This window comes from Microcaecilia unicolor, chromosome 12 (assembly GCF_901765095.1).
Source record: "Microcaecilia unicolor chromosome 12, aMicUni1.1, whole genome shotgun sequence".
Taxonomy (NCBI): Eukaryota; Metazoa; Chordata; class Amphibia; order Gymnophiona; family Siphonopidae; genus Microcaecilia; species Microcaecilia unicolor.
Genome location: NC_044042.1, coordinates 6,458,820 through 6,477,248, shown reverse-complemented (window position 1 = coordinate 6,477,248; position 18,429 = coordinate 6,458,820). Strand labels below are relative to the sequence as shown.

General features: G+C 47.8%; 1 protein-coding gene across 1 annotated transcript in view; it reads right to left on the bottom strand.

Moving 5' to 3' along the window:
- The window catches only part of LOC115482058 (complement receptor type 2-like), a gene marked incomplete at its 3' end in the record, with an annotated part of 504,947 nt that overhangs the window by 469,303 nt on the left and 17,215 nt on the right, over positions 1 to 18,429 (bottom strand). Inside the window, exons 5-8 of the mRNA XM_030221619.1 lie at positions 17,456 to 17,532; positions 13,060 to 13,245; positions 10,906 to 11,088; positions 577 to 786 (exon numbers count right to left, since the gene is read on the bottom strand). Coding sequence (XP_030077479.1) covers positions 577 to 786; positions 10,906 to 11,088; positions 13,060 to 13,245; positions 17,456 to 17,532 — 656 coding nt within the window. The remainder of the gene's footprint in view (positions 1 to 576; positions 787 to 10,905; positions 11,089 to 13,059; positions 13,246 to 17,455; positions 17,533 to 18,429) is intronic.

Sequence of the window (18,429 nt, the reverse complement as noted above, 5' to 3'; positions counted from 1 at the left end):
CAATGCTGGAGGAGTGGCCTAGTGGTTAGGGTGGTGGACTTTGGTCCTGAGGAACTGAGTCCAATTCCCACTTCAGGCACAGGCAGCTCCTTGTGACTCTGGGCAAGTCACTTAACCCTCCATTGCCCCATGTAAGCTGCATTGAGCCAGCCATGAGTGGGAAAGCGTGCGGTACAAATGTAACAAAAAAAAAAAACCGCTCTTCAGAAGCCTAAACTCTCCTGGCATTTGTCTCTCACTGCACACTTTGCATTGATTTTCCTGCAAAATGGAAATGTTTGTTATTTATTCTACCTTTTTTTAGTAGCAGCTCAAGGTGAGTTGTATTCAGGTACAGTGGGTATTACCCTGTCCCTGGACTGGAGGGCTCACAATCTAATTTTGTACCTGAGGCAATGGAGGGTTAAGTGACTTGCCCAAGATCACAAGGAGCAGCAGTGGGATTTGACCTGGCCACCTCTGGAGGTCAAGACCAGTGTTCTAACCACTAGGCTACTCCTCCATTTGATAATAGAACAACACATTGTGATAAGCTGGTCAGGTACGAGGGTAACGTACTTACTGCTGGATACTCACTAGCTCTACAAGTTGGATTTTTTGGATACCAGTGTAAATCCTGTTGACAATTCACCGTCTTTCTAGGATAAGGTACTGGGCTAAATCCAGGATCACAATGAAATTCAACAGAACTACCGATTCTATATCCAACTTCTAATCCAGACTTGAACGTTTCTCTAGATCCATTAATTTTTCCATTTTCAAGCAGTGGCTCAGGACAGCTTTCTCCTGAAAAGAAAACATAATCCAGTCAATATGTGTCCATGCAAATGTGGTCCTTGGAAAGCTTCTAGCAGTTTACAAAGTGCAGTTCAGAAGCCCTGAGTGTCTTAGAAACCTGAGCAAAGCCCCTGACTATGGGGTATTTACATTGTCCTCTGCGCCTCATATAAATAGTGGATCTCGCAGTCTATGGTTCTGTTGTACCTACGGAACCACTGTTAGGGAAATTAATGGGTTAATCATTTTTACATATACAGTTTCTAGACAAGAAGCACTGTAGTTTGTTTTAGACATGATTTTGGCTAGCTATGAAACATGTTATTCTAGCTTAGATACAGCTGAATGTAAATAAAAGTACAAGAATGTGTTAATTGACTGGGTCATGAAGTTTATTCAAAAGTAGTTAAAGAATAATGACCCAGGTGCAGAATGAGGTAAGGCATGGAGAAAAGTAATTGGGAAACTGAGTATATAGATCATATAAGGGAATAGATAATTGGACAAGCAGGATAATGAATTAGTTTCTAGGAACTGATCTAATGGTGTAAGCAAGATATATAAGAACAGAAGGATTTTGTGAAGTTCAGACAACTTCCTATATGCATGCTGAATTTGTCTCTCTTGTAAGTAGAGGAGTGTGGTAGCCGTGTTAGTCCACTCTTAAGGTTATCAATAGAAATCAAACAAAATAAAACATGGAAAAGAAAATAAGATGATACCTTTTTTATTGGACATAACTTAATACATTTCTTGATTAGCTTTCGAAGGTTGCCCTTCTTCGTCAGATCGGAAATAAGCAAATGTGCTAGCTGACAGTGTATATAAGTGAAAACATTCAAGCATTACTATGACAGTTAAATTGGACCCCAAAGTCATCCACAAAGGAAAGATATTCAACATAAAGGGATCTTTCACTTGCTCATCTTCCAATGTGGTATATATCATTCAGTGTAAAAAATGTAATGAAGGGTGCTATATTGGAGAAACAGGCCAGATGCTTAAGACAAGATTCAATTTACATAGACATCATATGAACAATACTGGTGCCAGCAGGGTTCCCACACCTGTTGGTCAACATTTTACAGGACCAGGACACTGTACCAGTGACTTCACAGTGAGAATCCTGAAAGGTAACTTTAAAACCATACAAGAACGTAAGACCTTTGAAGTCAGAATGATTGAATATTTTAACACCCAACAGAAAGGACTTAACAAGGATCTGGGGTTCCTAGCCCATTATAAACCATAAAGCTGTATGTCTCTGTTGATCACCCTCCCCTCACCTATCCACACCCATCCTGTTAGAATATCAATGATATGCTTTGATGTCCCCATGCATACTTCCTACCCACCCCCATCCTCCCACCCTGTCAGACTGTCATAGTAATGCTTGAATGTTTTCACTTATATACACTGTCAGCTAGCACATTTGCTTATTTCCGATCTGAGGAAGAAGGGCAACCTTCGAAAGCTAATCAAGAAATGTATTAAGTTATGTCCAATAAAAAAGGTATCATCTTATTTTCTTTTCCATGTTTTATTTTGTTTGATCTCTCTTGCAAGAAATAAAAGCTTAGAGCCTGACTTGGTCTTGAGCTGTTTGTGAGTATAAATGGTTAAATTTACATGACAACCACAGACTCATTTTCAGAGGGAAAGTCCTTATGGGGTTTAACTTTGAAAATGTGATTAGGATGTGGTAGGCAGGTACAATGTAGTTATACATGTCTAAAACTCCATGGCAGCTGGAAATAACAGGTAGAGATGTCCCCATCCTAACTCTGCTCCAGTTTTTCATTGAGGGAAGAAATATTTGCATCGGGTGGGGCCATTAATCAAAAAGATATCTTTACGCCGACCAACACTCTTACCTGTGTAGAAAACTTTACTTATTACCCCCCCTCCCCACACTATGAATGAACCTTATCATCTCTGATCGTACCAGTTGCCAATATAGCATGCACAAGATGTCATGATGTCATCTTGAATTAACAGCAAGAAGCCACGCTTGAAAAATACAGAAAAGTGGTCATTTATGGTCGGATAGGGAAGGTGTTATCCGCCAGAATCTGTTCAAGCTGACTGGTCTACTTTTGCTCAAGTGCAACTAAATGCTGAAAGACCCATTTTGCATAGTACTGCAGGGCTGGTGGTTAGGAGGTGGGGATAGTGCTGGGCAGACTTATGCGGTCTGTGCCAGAGCCGGTGATGGGAGGCAGGGCTGGTGGTTGGGAGGCGGGGATAGTGCTGGGCAGACTTATACAGTCTGTGCCAGAGCCAGTGGTGGGAGGCGGGGCTGGTGGTTGGGAGGCGGGGATAGTGCTGGGCGGACTTATGCGGTCTGTGCCGGAGCCGGTGGTGGGAGGCGGGGCTGGTGGTTGGGAGGTGAGGATAGTGCTGGGCAGACTTATACGGTCTGTGCCAGAGCCGGTGGTGAGAGGCGGGGCTGGTGGTGGGGAGGCGGGGATAGTGCTGGGCAGACTTATGCGGTCTGTGCCAGAGCCGGTGGTGGGAGGCGGGGCTGGTGGTTGGGAGGCGGGGATAGTGCTGGGCGGACTTATACGGTCTGTGCTAGAGCCGGTGGTGGGAGGCAGGGCTGGTGATTGGGAGGCGGGGATAGTGCTGGGCAGACTTATGCGGTCTGTGCCAGAGCCGGTGGTGGGAGGCGGGGCTGGTGGTTGGGAGGTGAGGATAGTGCTGGGCAGACTTATACGATCTGTGCCAGAGCCGGTGGTGAGAGGCGGGGCTGGTGGTGGGGAGGCGGGGATAGTGCTGGGCAGACTTATATGGTCTGTGCCAGAGCCGGTGGGGAGAGGCGGGGCTGGTGGTGGGGAGGCGGGGATAGTGCTGGGCAGACTTATACAGTCTGTGCCAGAGCCAGTGGTGGGAGGCGGGGCTGGTGGTTGGAAGGCGGGGATAGTGCTGGGCGGACTTATACGGTCTGTGCTAGAGCCGGTGGTGGGAGGCGGGGCTGGTGGTTGGGAGGCGGGGATAGTGCTGGGCAGACTTATGCGGTCTGTGCCGGAGCCGGTGGTGGGAGGCGGGGCTGGTGGTTGGGAGGTGAGGATAGTGCTGGGCAGACTTATACGGTCTGTGCCAGAGCCGGTGGTGAGAGGCGGGGCTGGTGGTGGGGAGGCGGGGATAGTGCTGGGCAGACTTATGCGGTCTGTGCCAGAGCCGGTGGTGGGAGGCGGGGCTGGTGGTTGGGAGGCGGGGATAGTGCTGGGTGGACTTATACGGTCTGTGCTAGAGCCGGTGGTGGGAGGCAGGGCTGGTGATTGGGAGGCGGGGATAGTGCTGGGCAGACTTATGCGGTCTGTGCCAGAGCCGGTGGTGGGAGGCGGGGCTGGTGGTTGGGAGGTGAGGATAGTGCTGGGCAGACTTATACGGTCTGTGCCAGAGCCGGTGGTGAGAGGCGGGGCTGGTGGTGGGGAGGCGGGGATAGTGCTGGGCAGACTTATATGGTCTGTGCCAGAGCCGGTGGGGAGAGGCGGGGCTGGTGGTGGGGAGGCGGGGATAGTGCTGGGCAGACTTATACGGTCTGTGCCCTGAAAAGGACAGGTACAAATCAAGGTAAGGTATACACAAAAAATGGCACATGTGAGTTTATCTTGTTGGGCAGACTGGGTGGACCGTGAAGGTCTTTTTCTGCCGTCATCTACTATGTTACTATGTTACTATGACCTCTACGTGGGAAATGGGACATCCAGGTTGGGAAGGTCACATTTCCCTCGTAGTTTACAAAAGGCTGTGCCAAACGAGAAGCCTTTTGTAAAATAAGTGCAAGGGTGCTGGCACTAGAGAATGACCTGTCAGGCTCTGTTCCTGCTCCGTTTCCGCAGACTCTGTCTTCACCCCATCCCATGAGGCTCTGTCCCTGCCCCATCTCCGCGGGCTCTGTCCCTGTCCCTGCGATGACTGTGGGTCCCCGTCCCCATGTCATTCTCTAGCTGGCACATACAATCTCAGAGGAAACTTCATCAGGACTTTACAGGCCTAAGGGATCCTTTTACTAAGCAGCGGTAAAAGTGGGTCTGCGCTAGTGTCAGCACGGGATTTTGACATGCGCTGAGGTCCCCTCTTACTGCATTGGGGTAAAAGGCTGTCCATATTTGGGAAAAAGAAATGGCCGTGCGGTAAGTGAACCATTGAGATGGAGGTAAGGGCTCCCACGCTACCCTGGCAGTAATGGGACAGCATATGGCGCTGCCCAATTACCAAAGGTTAAGGACATATTTTTGTAGCACCAGAAATGGCACACGCTAGGGGTGGGAAATACCACCAGGCTAGTTCCAGATTGGTACGCGGTAAGCTCGCGGTGGGCTTACTGCTGCTTAGTAAAAGGGACCCTAAGTGCTGCCGTGCACACGTTTGTACACTGACCTTATAATATACATGGACGTTTGCCGGCACAGACAGTGGGAGCAGCAAGTTCAGAAAAAATACATCTAGCAAGAGAGTGGAATCATGGGGGCTTCACGTGTGTAAACACCTTCAGGTATATGAGTATGAGCTGATTTTACCATATGGACATGATGCCGGAGAAAGTGGTGAAGGCGGTTAGCTTGGCAGAGTTTAAAAAGGGGTTAGACGGTTTCCTAAAGGACAAGTCCATAAACCACTACTAAATGGACTTGGGGAAAAATCCACAATTCCAGGAATAACATGTATAGAATGTTTGTACGTTTGGGAAGCTTGTCAGGTGCCCTTGGCCTGGATTGGCTGCTGTCGTGGACAGGATGCTGGGCTCGATGGACCCTTGGTCTTTTCCCAGTGTGGCATTACGTATGTACTTATGTCCTCTACTTGGCTCACTTTTATTACATAGAGCAGTGATTTAACCTATTGTGATGTCATAGTGGCTCATTCCACCAATAAGAGCCAACCTCATTAGTGATGTCACAATGGCTTGATTGTATAGAATGTTTGTACGTTTGGGAAGCTTGCCAGGTGCCCTTGGCCTGGATTGGCCGCTGTCGTGGACAAGATGCTGGGCTCGATGGACCCTTGGTCTTTTCCCAGTGTGGCATTACTTATGTACTTATGTAAATGGCGCTCAAAAAACGGCACTGAACAAAATCCACGTGGAATGCTGTTCTGTAAACAGTGCTCCGAGTCGTGCGCCAATTATAGAATAGCACTTAGAGCTGATTTCTGCACCAAACTTTGGGCACAAGGATCCCTTACACCAACGGAAACCTGATATAAATCCTGGCACATGCTGTATTTATGAATATTTCATGCATGTTTAGTGAAGGCCCCCAACCTGCTTATGCCCCTCCCATGTCAACGCCCTCTTTTCAGTTGCGCACTATAAGGTTTGTATGTAGATGTCTATAGAATAGGGATGTCAAGGTGCATGTACCAGCAACGTAGCCACAGGTGGGCCTGGGCCCACCGATCGTGGGCTAAGGCCCACCCAAAATCAGTGCTCCATTGGCGTGGTTGGCGGAGATCCTCCAGCCCCGCCATGCCAGCTGAAGACCTCCTGTCAGCAGAAAGAGCCCTTACACCCTGTGCAGTTAGCTGCAGTGTTCCCAAGCCGCTACCGCTCCACACCTCGTGCACGCTCAGTTTACACGCATGTGCGAGGCTGGCTGTGTCAGCGACGCTGGGACACTGCTGGTGGTAGCACATGGTGTCAATGTTCTTTCTGTCAGGAGGAAGTTGTCAGCTGGTGGGGTTTGCGGATCCCCACCAGCTCAAGTATTTCTTTTCTTTTAGGTTTTGGCGCAGTGGGCACTGGGAAGGGGTGGGGGGGGGGGTGAAGAAGAGATGAATCTTTGTGCCCACCCTCCTTGAGCTCAGGCCCACTGGAAAACAGCCCTATGGCTAGGCCATACACAAATCTATAATGTAGCCAATTAACACCAATAATTGATTGTTAGCAGCCAATTAGCACTAATTGGCTCATTAGTCAATTTAATTACATGCGCATCTCAGGATAGTGCTTGATTTTGTGTGCCACATAGAATCTGGGGGCATCCATGTACATTTGCCAGAAGCTTAGCCGAGATTGGGAGGCAGAGCCGGTGGTGGTTGGGAGGTGGGGCTAGTGCTGGGCAGACTTATAGGGTCTATGCCCTGACAATGGCAGATACAAATCAAGGTAAGGTATACACAAAAAGTAGCACACGTGAAATTATCTTGTTGGGCAGACTGGATGGACCGTGCAGGTCTTTTTCTGCCGTCATCTACCATGTTACTATGTTACATGCGTGTATTGCTTTATTTTACAAACCTACATGAAAGAGAGAAGCAGGGGTATGCTGGTAAATTTTTAACAACAGGCTCTTTCTCCAGATGTAGCCAGCTCTGCAGTTGGAAGGGCCAGGGGTGGCCGGGGGGGGGGGGGGGGGGGGGGTGGAGCAACACTTGCCTCTCTCTCCTCCCTCCCTTCATGCGGGCACACTAGACATACCTTTGCTGGCATCCAATAAATGGACTGCCACCACTCCCAACGTCTTGCTCTGAGCAGCATGCTGGAACTTCTCTCCAGTGGCGTTCCTAGGGGGGTGTGGTGGGTGCGGTCCGCCCCAGGTGCACTCCGCTGGGGGGTGCCGCTCACGCCTGTCCGTCGTTCGTTCTATGCTCCCTCTGCCCCGGAACAGGTTACTTCCTGTTCTGGGGCAGAGCGGGAGCATGGAACAAACGAAGGACAGGCGCGCGCAGCACCCCCCCCAGCGGCGTGCACCCGGGGGGTTCCATCGTGCGTGGGGGTGTGTCCTTTCACCAGGGGGGGTCGCGCTGCATCCGGGGGGGGGGGGCACTGCACCCAGGGGAGGGGTGCATCGGCGATCCGTCCCGGGTGTCAGCCCCCCTAGGAACGCCACTGCTTCTCTCACATGCTCGAGAAGTCCCAGCCTGCTGCCCAGAGCTGGAAACAAGGAGCGGGGAGCAGCAGTAGTCTATTTACTTGGCTGGCAGGGCTCAGCATCCCCACCAGCAAAGTAAAAGAGAATTCAGCAGGGGGCCCAAGCCCACATTTTGGGAGCCAGTTGTTAAAGTAGCCATGGAGGGCCCTACTTTAACAACCGGCTCCCCAAATTCTTAAAAACTTAACAACCGGCTCTTGCGAGCCTGTGAGAGCCTGCTCCAGCACACCACTGGAGAGGAGCCACGGAAATAACCCCGTTAAACCACTTTAAAATCACATCTCACTAAAACCATAGACCGGTGGTTCCCAAACCTGGTCCTGGAGGCCCCCCAGCCAGTCAGGTTTTCAGGATAACCACAACGCGCGTTCATGAGAGAGATTTGCATGCACTGCCTCCACTGCATGCAAATCTCTCTCATGAATTTTCATTGGCTTGCGAACCGCTGGCCCAGGGCTATGAACAATTTACTAATACATAAACTTCCTGATTAACTATAATTAATATTTCAAGGTCATGTAGCTAGACGTTTACTTCAGCAGTTTCACAGTCTACAACTTGCTAATTATTACAGCCTAAGCACTGATAAATCACTAGGGGAGTCTTTTACTAAGCTGCGGTAGCGTTTTTTGCTCGCGGTGGAAATCAGATGACAGTAAATGCTGAGATAGTTTACAGTTTTATTAAATGTACTACACCGCTCCAGGGGCGTAGGCAGACCTGCCATTTTGGGTGGGCCCAGAGTTAACCTGGGTGGGCCCTTCCCACCCCACCCCAGTACATACATACAATATAGTTTTTGTTTTGATGTCTGCCCGTTTATCTCTGAACCCCCTCCCCCGGTCCTAACTCAGAGCCTTTGCCTGTCGCAATTCCTACAGGCAACCCGCGCTGGCTCTGCAGGCCTTCTCTTTACTACATTCCCGCCAAAGAAACAGAAGTGACATCATTGAGGGCAGAACATGATAGAGAGAAGCCTTCAGGACTGGCGCAGGTTGCCCACAGGATGCCAGCTCTGAGGTAGACCGGGAGGGAGGATTTCAGAGAGAGAGACGGGCAGATGCCAGGCCACGAGTGGAGAAGAGGTAGAGAGAGTAGTGAGGCGCCGCCACTGATGAGTTTTGGGGTCCTCATGGGCTGCTGACTGGGTGGGCCTGTGCCCACCCAGGCCCACCCTTACCTACGCCACTGCACCACTCTAACTGGTGAGCACAGCGGTGTAGAAATCAATGGAGTGGAGGAGTGGCCTAGTGGTTAGGGTGGTGGACTTTGGTCCTGGGGAACTGAGTTGGATTCCCACTTCAGGCACAGGCAGCTCCTTGTGACTCTAGGCAAGTCACTTAACCCTCCATTGTCCCATGTAAGCCGCATTGAGCCTGCCATGAGTGGGAAAGCGCAGGGTACAAATGTAACAAAAATAAAATAGATACAATTGGAGAGTCTACATGGAATGTTGCTACTACTGGAGATTCTACATGGAATGTTACTATTCCACTAGCAACATTCCATGTAGAAGGCTGCGCAGGCTTCTGTTTCTGTGAGTCTGACGTCCTGCACGTGCAGGACGTCAGACTCATAGAAGCAGAAGCCTGCGCGGCCACATTGGTGATCTGCAAGTGGAATAACAACATTCCATGTTGAATCTCAAATAGTAGCAACAGTGGAGGAGTGGCCTGGTGGAGGAGTGGCCTAGTGGTTAGGGTGGTGGACTTTGGTCCTGAGGAACTGAGTTTGATTCCCACTTCAGGCACAGGCAGCTCCTTGTGAGTCTGGGCAAGTCACTTAACCCTCCATTGCCTGCCGCATTGAGCCTGCCATGAGTGGGAAAGCGCAGGGTACAAATGTAACAAAAATAAAATAGATACAATTGGAGAGTCTACATGGAATGTTGCTACTATTGGAGATTCTACATGGAATGTTGCTAGTGGAATAGCAACATTCCATGTAGAATCTCAAATAGTAGCAGCAGTGGAGGAGTGGCCTAGTGGTTAGGGTGGTGGACTTTGGTCCTGAGGAAGTGAGTTCGATTCCTGGCACAGGCAGCTCCTTGTGACTCTGGGCAAGTCACTTAATCCTCCATTGCCCCATGTAAGCCGCATTGAGCCTGCCATGAGTGGGAAAGCGCAGGGTACAAATGTAACAAAAAGAAAATAGATACTATTGGAGATTCTACATGGAATGTTGCTACTATTGGAGATTCTACATGGAATGTTGCTATTCCACTAGCAACATTCCATGTAGAAGGCTGCGCAGGCTTCTGTTTCTGTGAGTGCAGGACGTCAGACTCATAGAAGCAGAAGCCTGCGCGGCCACATTGGTGATCTGCAAGTGGAATAGCAACATTCCATGTAGAATCTCAAATAGTAGCAACAGTGGAGGAGTGGCCTGGTGGAGGAGTGGCCTAGTGGTTAGGGTGGTGGACTTTGGTCCTGAGGAACTGAGTTTGATTCCCACTTCAGGCACAGGCAGCTCCTTGTGAGTATGGGCAAGTCACTTAACCCTCCATTGCCTGCCGCATTGAGCCTGCCATGAGTGGGAAAGCACGGGGTACAAATGTAAATAAAAAAAAATTAAAAACACTTATAAAATAAGAAAAGGAACTACAATTTTCAAAGGATAGGATAATCAATCAGACAACAACAAAGGAGAGACTAAGGGGTAGGGAGACAGCAACAAAACATTAAAAAAATAAGAGAATTTAACTGTCACCGGGGAACCCAAGGCATCTCATCATTTACCACCAGCTGATTTTCACTGCGAGTTAAAAATGCAAACGCAGCTTTCTAAAAGACTCCCTAGGTTTTGACCAAGCTTTGAAATGTCAAGTAATTCTTTTCCAACCGTACCACCCTACAGAGTTTATTCCAATGCCGAGGAGCTGATCCTAATAATGTACCATCCCAGAAAATACAATGAAGTGCCCTGTATTATTTCATAAACAGTGATCAAGAGTTTAAATCTAATCCAAAATATCACTAGCAGCCATTGCAATTCCTTCAAAATAGGACTAGCTCTGTCCCCTCTTTTGAGTCCTTTTGATCAAATGTAACAAATAATAATAATAATAATAATTTAGTTGCAGGAATTTGAGCTAATTGCAGTCTAGAAACTCCTGCGCAAACCGGATTACAGTAGCCGAAATGTGAAATCGCAAGTGCCAGCACTATAATACACCAATCCTTCGCAGTCTGGGGAGGGGACATTTTGGAATAAATTACCGGAGGAGAAAATAGGAAATAAAAGTACTTACGACGCAGACATTCGGGGGACTTGGGCAGCCACTTGTTGTCAACACCACACTCAGCAACATTGCTGCCGTTTATGATAAAGGCATAATCACACCGAAATGTAATTGTATCACCATATTTATACAGGTTTTGAAAACTTGAGATAATTTGTCCATTTTCCATTACTGGTTTGGGGCACGTGATATCTGGAAACAAGAAGAGTTATAGGAAAGCTTTACACATCCAATGAAGTTCAGTAGAAGGTACATATCTAAGTTTTCGTAAAACCCACTGTCTAGTGCAGGGACTGCGCCAAATGAACCCCAAGGAGGGCTAAAGAGCTTTAATCGTGGATTTCTTTAATGTTCTACAATACTACCTGGATGCCAGAGGGTCTACGGATGACCTTTCGGAGTACCATATACTACTTACTACTACTTAACACTTCTAACACTTTTGTCTATTAGATTGTAAGCTCTTTGAGCAGGGACTGTCTTTCTTCTATGTTTGTGCAGCGCTGCGTACGCCTTGTAGCGCTATAGAAATGCTAAATAGTAGTAGTAGTAGGGTTACGCAGCGCTGTACAATTTAACAAAGAAGGACAGTCCCTGCTCAAAGGAGCTTACAATCTAATGGACAAAATGTGCAGTCAAACAAATTGGGGCAGTCTAGATTTCCTGAATAGAGGTATAATGGTTAGGTGCCGAAGGCGACATTGAAGAGGTGGGCTTTGAGCAAGGATTTGAAGATGGGCAGGGAGGGGGGCCTAGCGTATGGGCTCAGGAAGTTTATTCCAAGCATGAGGTGAGGCGAGGCAGAAAGGGCGGAGCCTGGAATTGGCGGTGGAGGAGAAGGGTACTGAAAGGAGGGATTTGTCTTGAGAGCGGAGGTTACGGGTAGGAACGTAAGGGGAGATGAGGGTAGAGAGGTAGGGAGGGGCTGCAGATCGAGTGCATTTGTAGGTTAGTAGGAGAAGCTTGAACTGTATGCGGTACCTGATCGGAAGCCAGTGAAGTGACTTGAAGAGAGGAGTGATATGAGTATATCGGTCCAGGTGGAAGATAAGACGTGCAGCAGAGTTCTGAATGGATTGAAGGGGGGATAGATGGCAGAGTGGGAGGCCAGTGAGGAGTAGGATGCAGTAGTCAAGGCGAGAGGTAATGAGAGCGTGGACGAGAGTTCGGGTGGTGTGTTCAGAGAGGAAAGGGCGAATTTTGCTGATGTTAAAGAGGAAGAAGCGACAGGTTTTGGCTGTCTGCTGGATATGCGCAGAGAAGGAGAGGGAGGAGTCGAAGATGACTCCGAGGTTGCGGGCAGATGAGACGGGGAGGATGAGGGTGCCATCGACTGCTCGTCATCCTTATATAATACTACCTGGGTGCCAGAAGGCTTAAGGATGACCTTTCGGAGCGCCATGCCTGCTTGTCTTCCTGTGCTGTAATATGATGCCAGAGCCTACAGAACACCGTTGAGAGCTTCATACCTGGTTATCACTGCTTGTCCTCACTGTGATCCTTGCAGCCTCTTCTAGAAAAGGCAGCTGTGTAAACACCTATATTTCTGTGCTTGAATCACAGTGCTACCACTTACCTACTGTATAACTAAGTCACTTAACCTCTCTCTGCTTTTATAGCCCTTTCAGTTACAATACACCGGGCTAACGAAACCGGGCTTCAATTCCAGAAGTTTCTGTGCTTCTTAGTTTCTGTTTTTGGAATGAACATGGCATGATAATGAGTCATGAAACCGAGTTCCTTGCTTTCAGCACACGTGTTTGTGTAACGGTAGCTAAACACTACCACCCTAGGCCTGAATAGCGACAATGGATTCCTGGCTCACTACAGGTGTGAATGCACTCCACTGTGTTTCTTCTCTCTCGTTCACCACGGTTGTTAGTTTTCTGAATTATGTTGCTATTACCACTTCCTTTCCACACTCTGCCCTGCACATTTCAATACTTTTTCTTTACCGTGTGTCTCACCCCTCCCCCGTGCATCATCTTATATATTTACCCACCACCTGAACTTCACTTCCTGCATCTAACAAAGTGGATTCTTGTCCTTCAAAGCTCATGCCTCAATAAATTGGTGAGTCTATAAGGTGCCACCTACCTCTATCTTTATGGTCCTGGAAGTGATTTCCTTGGAACTATTCCTAAAAAATGCAACTTGCTTTACCTCTGCAGACTGGAGGATTACCACTCCACTTTCCATACTCTGTGCAAAATATTGATGGCTCTCCGATAAGTGACAGTGAGGGTTCATTACAATGATAAGTTACACTGGATTGATAGGTATACTCTTCCTTTCCTCGGCCACTGTAGGTTCCACCAACAATCTCTGGAGGTTCTTGACAGATCACAGCTAAAGGATGAAAAGAAGACAACATCGATTGATAAGTTAGAGTGGAAATTGACTTCAAATCCTTTGGAAGGCAATTCCAACAACTTTTTAATGTCGATTTATTTATTTGTTGCATTTGTATCCCACATTTTCCCACCAATTTGCAGACTCAATGTGGCTTACATTATGCCGTAATGGTGATCGCCATTTCCGGATAGAAAATTACAAGTAGTATTGCATTAAGGCGTATAAATGGTAGAGTAGAAAGTGGTGTTGCATTGAAGTTCTTGAATGAAAGAGTAATAAAATAAGCAACTATAGAAAGTTCATTTCCGACATGAGAAATAAAGTGATACTGCGTGGTCGCGTACTTTTCGTTGGTAGCAACGTTATCAGTCTAGTGTAAACTACTACTACTACTTAACATTTCTAGAGCGCTACTAGGGTTACACAGCGCTGTACAGTTTAACAAAGAAGGACAGTCCCTGCTCAAAGGAGCTTACAATCTAAAGGATGAAATGTTAAGTTGGGGCAGTCTAGATTTCTTGAATAGAGGTGTAGTGGTTAGGTGCCGAAGGCGACATTGAAGAGGTGGGCTTTGAGCAAGGATTTGAAGATGGGCAGGGAGGGGGCCTGGCGTATGGGCTCAGGGAGTTTATTCCAAGCATGGGGTGAAGCGAGGCAGAAAGGGCGGAGCCTGGAGTTGGCGGTGGTGGAGAAGGGTACTGAAAGGAGGGATCCTCCTTTCAGTAAAGAGTTCAGATTTGTCTAGTTCATATAAAGTCTAATTGTCTTGTATTTAGGATGGATCATTATGGTATGCCTTCTTGAACAGGTTGGTTTTCAGTAGTTTTTGGAAGATTGTTAGGGCGTGCATTGTTTTTATGGCGTTTGGTAGTGCATTCCATAGTTGCGCGCTTATGTAGGAGAAGCTGGATGCATACGTTGATTTATATTTCAGTTCTTTGCAGTTGGGGTAGTGGCGATTCAGGAATGTGCGTGCTGATCTTTTTGTGTTCCTAGTTGGCAAGTCTATGAGGTCTGACATATAGGTCGGGGCTTCATCGCGAACGATTTTGTGGACCAGCATGCAAACTTTGAACGCAATTCGTTCTTTTAGTGGGAGCCAGTGCAGTTTTTCTCTTGGAGGTTTGGTGCTTTCGCATTTCGTTTTTTCTAAATATGAGTCTGGCTGCTGTGTTTTGAGCACTTTGTAGTTTCTTAATGATTTGTTCTTTGCATCCGGCATAGATTGCATTGCAATAATCATGCATTATTGATAACGCATGATAGATAAACATGCATTAAGCTATGTAAAGAACTAATTTGAAAACTATGCTCTAGTACTTTGGGGGGAGTGTTCTACACCTGCTTTAAACCAGAAACCAAGTCCTACGGTGTGTGAATTGGCTGTATTTGGAAGAGAAGATCCATACAGATGTAACCCGGGTCTTACGCTGCAAATTGGCTCAACTCAGTCCGACTCAGGTCAGAGGGAAATCTTATTTCTCACAATGCTCTATTCTTTCTCCACTCAGCTCACCATTCATGCGGTCACAGGTTCCACCAGTGAGCTTGAGGAGTGGGTCAATGTTCTGGAATAGAGATCTGGGGATTTGGGAGTGCCAAAGAGAACTTTTGGGTTGTTGCTTCTCTCAGTCCGGGAGCACCCGCTCTCACTTTCTTACCAATAACCACACTGTACGCTCACTGTTTTATCAAATGCAAACCCAACTTTACTGGAACTTCTGCAACCAACAACGAAACATTTCAGCTCTTCATAAACACCGTTTTGTTCAAGGCCCTCCTGGGTAATCTTAATCCCTTCAGTTCTCCCACTCAGGATAGTTCACAACTGTACATATTTACATCCCTCCTGTCCTTTACCCATCCTGTTATGAGTCGGAGTAACTCCAAGGCTGTTTCCACTCTTCCTGGTATCGACCTGAATTCTTGCAGGCACAGACCCTTTAGGCTGTCCTTCTTCCCATAGTGTATCTCTCAGGGCTACACTCCAGCCTTAGAGAGGCTACCTCTGTCCCAATCCCGCTTCCAGGCTGAGCTCCCCTTGTCCACCTTCTTTCTCATTGCCACTTAGAGGGGTAGCAACTCCTCCTAAATCCAGCCAGTATTTACTTTTTTCACTCCAGGATCCCCCAATGCTCCCAAGGGTCCTGGCGTGGGAACAGGCAACCAAAGACCTCATGTACCGCACTCCTGACTCTTTTATGACTTTTTAAACTCCATCCCTACTGTCACTATTTACAGTGAAGGAGTAGCCTAGTGGTTAGGGCAGTGGACTCTGATCCTGGGGAACTGGGTTCAATTCCCACTGCAGCTCCTTGTGACTGAGCATATGTAAACCGCTTTGAATGTAGGTTGCAAAAACCACAGAAAGGCAGTATATCAAGCCCCATCCCCTTTCCCTTTATTTCTGCAATTTCTCTGCCAACCCCTCCCCGGGGCAGGCCTCCCAAAACACAGTCCAGTCCTCTGGTAGGGATCCACCCCCCCCCCCCCCCCCGGGCCTGTGAAAAAACTCTAAGGCCCCTGTTTACACTTTGAATGGGCTATGTCAGTAATGCCGTACGTCATCTGCTAGCACGGCTTTGTAAACAGGGGGGCAACCCCATATCATGGGGTTTTACACAGACTTTCCCTTTCTGGCCTGTATTTTGAAAGGGAAGCTCCACAGAGACTTTCCCTTTCAAAATGAGCTTTCAAGACCTTGGGATCTGTAAATAACCCCTAGTAACTATTGGAAGAAATACCAGCTAAATTTTAGCCCTCAGACAAGCACAAGTCGAATCCCAATGTCCTGCCCAGTGGCGTAGCCACAGGTGGGCCTGGGTGGGCCCTCAGGCCCACCCAACAGAAGCACACATTTAGTGGTAGCTGGTGGGATCCCAAGCTCGGCCAGCTGAAAACTTCCTCCAGATGGTAACGAAAACGCTACTCTCCATGATACCGGCACCTGCGTTTGTTCAGTTTTTAGCGCATGCCTGCTGCAGACTGCCAAGGTGGAAAGAAGCGTTTTCCCACCAGCTGAGATATTTTTTGGGTGGTGGTTGGGGGGGGGGGGGGGGGAGAACAATTGGTGCCAACTCACTTCTTCCCTAGGCCCACCCAAAATTTGTTGTCTGGCTGCGCCTCTGGTCCTGCCCAGTCCAGTCCGAGTTCCCCCTCTTTTCCTTTTGCTTCTCTTACCTCAAGGCTTAGTTTCTTTTCTCTATACGTCATTTCTTACTTTGCTTTTTCTGGATTCTCTTTTTCTCTCTGTAGAATCTTTTTTTTTTTAACTTATATTTATTAATTTTTAACATTCATAATATACACTTATGAGTGATAATACACAAAACCAAAATCATCAATCAAAATACTAATATATTCAATACCACAAAGTTCTTTAACTATCGTCCACATATTTAGGTAATTGATCCAAGAAAAGGAAAGCATTTCCATACTTAATATTAAAGCAGTTTCACAAAAAAAAAAAAAATTAAATCAAGAAGCAGTTTAATTCCTGAGTGGCTAACTCTAATCTGCCATACAGTGTTACATATGTGACTAAACTTCAACATTGACCTCTTCTCTGCTTTGTAGAAAATCCTCCAACTGTTTAGGGTCAAAAAATTGAAATTGTTTAGACTGAAACTTTATTCTACATATACAGGGAAACCTCAGGAGAAAGTCTGCACCAATCGCCACTACCCTAGGGCGTAGCAACAAGAACATCCTACGTCTCCTTTGAGTTTCCCTGGACAGGTCAGGAAAAACTCTCACTTTTGAACCCATAAATAGTGAATCCAAGTGCCTCAAGGAAAGTTTGAGTACTGCGTCTCGATCAATTTCCAATGCAAATGTGACCAATAATGTGGTCCTTTGAGTTATTACCTCAAGAGAAGACTCTAGGAATGCAGTGAGATCCATTGCACCTTGTATAGGCAAATTTTCTGATGTTTTCACATCAAATTGAATGTAATAAGCTCTTGTTATCGGTGGCAATGAATTCTCTGGCATTCCCAGAATCTCTATCAAATATTTCCTAACCATTTGTATTGGCACTACCAAGGGGGACCTCGGAAAATTTATAAACCTCAAAGTCTCTCTCTGTAGAATCTTGTCTCTGAATACTTTTTCCCATCTGATATTTTTCACCTCCCAAAATATGCCTTCTCGTCTTCTGTGCCACTCAGATTGCTAGATGTTTATAAGAAGAATTCCGACTTACGTTCACATGTTGGCACTGAATGGGACCATAAACCATCATGCTGGCATTTTCTTTCAGCCCTTCCAACCAATCTGTACCTGCAGGACAAAAGGTCACCGGTTCATATTTCCTTTGTACATAAGATTAAAATGACTAAGGACCCATTTTACCAAGCGATGGTAAAAGTGGCCCTGCGAGGGTGTTGGCACACGGGCTTGCCATGTGTTCAGGCCCCTTTTACCACTGTCCGGAAAAATGAAATTCCGGGCGGGGGATGGAAATGGCCGTGCGGTAAGTGAAACTCTTGTCGCATGGCCATTTCCCAGGGAAGCCCTTATATCACCCTTATTCACGAGGCGGTAAGGGCTCTCGCACTACCCCGGCGGTAACCGGGCAGGGCAAGGTGCTGACCGATTACCACCAGGCAAGTCCCCGGTGCAAACATTTTAAAAAAAAATCTGATGCACCAGAAATGGCCCATGTTGGGGGCAGGTACTATAGCTGGGCTCCTACAGGAGCCCGCCATAATGTCAGATTGGCATGTGGCATGTGGCAAACAGACTTTGGCGGGAGGGGGGTCCAGAGCACGAGGTGAGGGGGCACATTTTAGCCCCCCCTTCGCCACTGACCCCCTCCACCATTGCCGATCCCCTCCCGCCGCCACCACCACCACCACCAACAACTTTGACCCCCCCCCCCCGCTGACGACCCTCTCGAGCTCCCCTCCCGCCAACAACCCTCCCCCACCGTCGCCTACCTTTGGTGGCGGGGGACCCGAACCCCCACCAGCCGAGGACCTCGGCTGGCGGGGGTTGGGGTCCCCCGCCAGCAAAGGTAGCAGACGGCGACGGCGGGTTGATGGGTTGGCGGTGAGAGGGGGGGTCAAGAGGGTCGTCGGCATGGGGGTCCAGGGCCAAATCTATGGGGACCCAGGCCCCCATGGCCCCACGTAGCTACGCCCCTGGTGGCAAAGCGGGGGTACGGGTACCTCCTCT